At 65.9% G+C, this 2,640-nt stretch overlaps 1 protein-coding gene across 1 annotated transcript; it reads right to left on the reverse strand.

The window, feature by feature from the left end:
* Positions 1–765: 765 nt before the first annotated feature.
* FOXI2 (forkhead box I2) lies at positions 766–2,439 on the reverse strand (the record flags this gene model as incomplete). Its single annotated transcript, XM_079136747.1, has 2 exons — positions 766–1,208; positions 1,866–2,439. The coding sequence occupies 2 exons, from the start codon at positions 2,437–2,439 to the stop codon at positions 766–768; spliced, it is 1,017 nt and encodes a 338-aa protein (XP_078992873.1).
* Positions 2,440–2,640: the final 201 nt, after the last annotated feature.

Raw genomic sequence — 2,640 nt, forward strand, 5'->3', positions numbered from 1 at the left:
GGGGAGAGAGGCCCAAGTAGGTGTGGCCACATATCTGCCTGAGATGAGCTCTGGTGAGTGTGGGTGGGGTGAAGGGCAACTTGGACCCCCCTGGGATTCCAGGGTGCTAGGCATAATGTTGCTGTGGGCTGCAGATGGTGAGATGTCTGGTCTAGAAAAGGGCCATGACAGGCCAGGAGAAACAGGGAAAGGAGCTGCACCCAGGGATCCCTCTCTGCCAGCACAGGCAGCTCCAGACATGAGTCCCTCCTTACAGGAGTTCCAATCCCAACAGTCCCAGGGGCTTTCTTCCTGCACACTCCTGGCCAGAGTGGAAAAAAGCTACCTGATCCCCATTTCCTGGGTCCTGAACCCCCTTCCCGAGCCCTTGCCCCAGTCTTCCTGGCCTAGTGAGGGAATCCCTAGCCCAAAGACCAAGCTGGGTCCCCAGTGCGCTATGGCAGCCCTCCCATCAGTACAAAGGCTCTTTGGGGCTGGCCAGGCTCTCGGCTGAAGGCCTGGAGCGGATCCAGCCAGCGCCCTTTAGGGTGGATTCCTGAAGAGCGCGGGCGCCGGGCCCTGCGGGCTGGCTCTGCCAGCGAGCCGGCAGGCAGCGATCTGGAAGACCAGGGTCGCCTGGGTGAGGGAGGCGCGGCTCGGCCCAGCTCTGCGCGGGGTGGCCCCGGCTCCGCGCTCCCTCCCGGCCACCGCGGGCAGGGCTCTCTCCGCCCGAATCCCCGTCTGCGCGCGGCACCTCTGCACGGCCGGGCGTGTCTGCAGCCTCCTTCAAATTTCAGTCCCTTCCCGGCTGTACACAAGGTGACTGACGCGAAAGCCGGAGGCCGTCGTCTGAGGGCCAGAGGCGAAGCCCGGCGTGGGGCCGGGGGTTTGGGGGCTCTGGGCGGCGACTGTCGTTAGCCTCCCGAAGGGAAAGTCGCCGGCCAGGCCCCCGGGGAAGGCGCCGAGCCTGCCGGCCAGCGCGCCCATGGCGGAGGAGAAGCTGGAGAAACAGGCGGCAGCGTCGGGCGCGGGCGGGGAGGGCGAGGCCTGCAGGTCTGGGGAGGTCGGGCCCTGGGGCTCCAGCGCCCGGGCCGCGGCTCCCCCTGGGCTCCTGGCTCCTGAGGGTGCGGCGGCTGCGGCCTCCCCTCTCCTCTTCCTCTTCCTTCGGAAGTTTCCATTGTCGAACATCTTCTCGCAGTTTGGGTCCAGGGTCCAGTAATTGCCTTTGCCTGTGGAGGAAGAAAGCGCCCGACCTTGAGGTGCGTGGAGGGCGACTTGGGAAAGATCCCCTACCGGCCCCTCCAGGGGATCAGGATGGCTCCCCTCCATCCCAGACCTCGAGGTGGCACTTCGTACCCGGGATGGCCTCCACAGCGACTGGAATAATCTAGACATTCCAGAAAGGCCAAAACAGAGAAATACCTGTCCGGAGAGGCGGCTCGCCAGGTGGGGGACCTTCGGACTCTACCACCAGGGCAGAGCCGACCGCACCCAGCGGGAACCGGAGCGCTTTCTGAAGCGGGATGTCATTTGTTTTGTCAATTTGGGGGTGTGCATTGTCTTCCGCACTTACAGGGAACTGCGCTGAGGCGCAGAGAAGTTAAGTAACCACCAAGGTCACCAGGTGGCCAGCACTCCTGCTTTGCTCCTAAGGAGCTCGCAGAAATTCAGAGCCCTCTGAAAGCACAGGACCGGACGTCTGCGCGCCTGTGGGTTGTGGCCATCTGGCAGCCCGTCCGTACCCAAGACGTCTCTGCTTCCCCCTCTCCCCACTTACGAATCTCCAACTGTGCGACGAGGAATTGGGTTTTCCAAGGTCGCTCCCACCCCCGCGTGCCAACTGCCCAGGCGCGGGCGGCCCGGGAGCTCTGCACCCGGCGTCTCACCTGGGTCGTTCTCGTCGCGGGGCACCTTCTTGAAGCAGTCGTTGAGCGACAGGTTGTGGCGGATGGAGTTCTGCCAACCCGCCTTGCTGCGTTTGTAGAAAGGGAAGTTGCTGGCCACGTACTGGTAGATCTGGCTGAGCGTCAGCTTCCGCAGTGGCGCACTCTGGATGGCCATGGCGATGAGCGCTGAGTAGGAGTAGGGCGGCCGCACCAGCCTGAGTAGTTCCTGTTGGCCCGAGAGGCTCAGCCACGCGAGGTCGGCCCCCGCCAGGCCGCTCGAAGCACCGAGGAGCGGGCTTGGGGCTGCATAGCCGGGGCCGGCGTACGGCGGTGCGGGCCCAGTGCCCGACGCGTAGGGCGCAGGGCTGAGCGCGGGGCCGAGCGCCGGTGCGTTCACCCACAGGCGCGGGCCACCGCCTGCGGTTTCCAGGTTACTGCGCGCATAACCAGGAGGGTGCGCGGCGGCGACCCGGGCCTGGCCGTGCGGGCTCGAGCAGGCGCCCAGTCCGTCGCAGTATGTGGCCATGTCCAGCCTCTCCTGGGCCTGGGCTGGCGGTTCCGCACCGAAACTCATGGGTGCTCCATGGAGCTACGCTGCCAGCAGCGCCAGGTGCTGTCAGCCCCGCCCCGCCCCTTGGCCTTTAAATGCCGTCGGGGTCCGAGCCCTGATAGTGTAGGTGGCAAGTCTCCTCCCCAGCCAGCCGTGGAGCAGCCAAGTCCCCGTCCCCGCCCCGGGGTCATCTTTCCGCCCCGCCCTGGTCCTGACGCGACCCCG

The sequence above is a fragment of the Sciurus vulgaris genome (genome assembly GCF_902686455.1).
Source record: "Sciurus vulgaris genome assembly, chromosome: 4".
NCBI classification, from domain to species: Eukaryota; Metazoa; Chordata; class Mammalia; order Rodentia; family Sciuridae; genus Sciurus; species Sciurus vulgaris.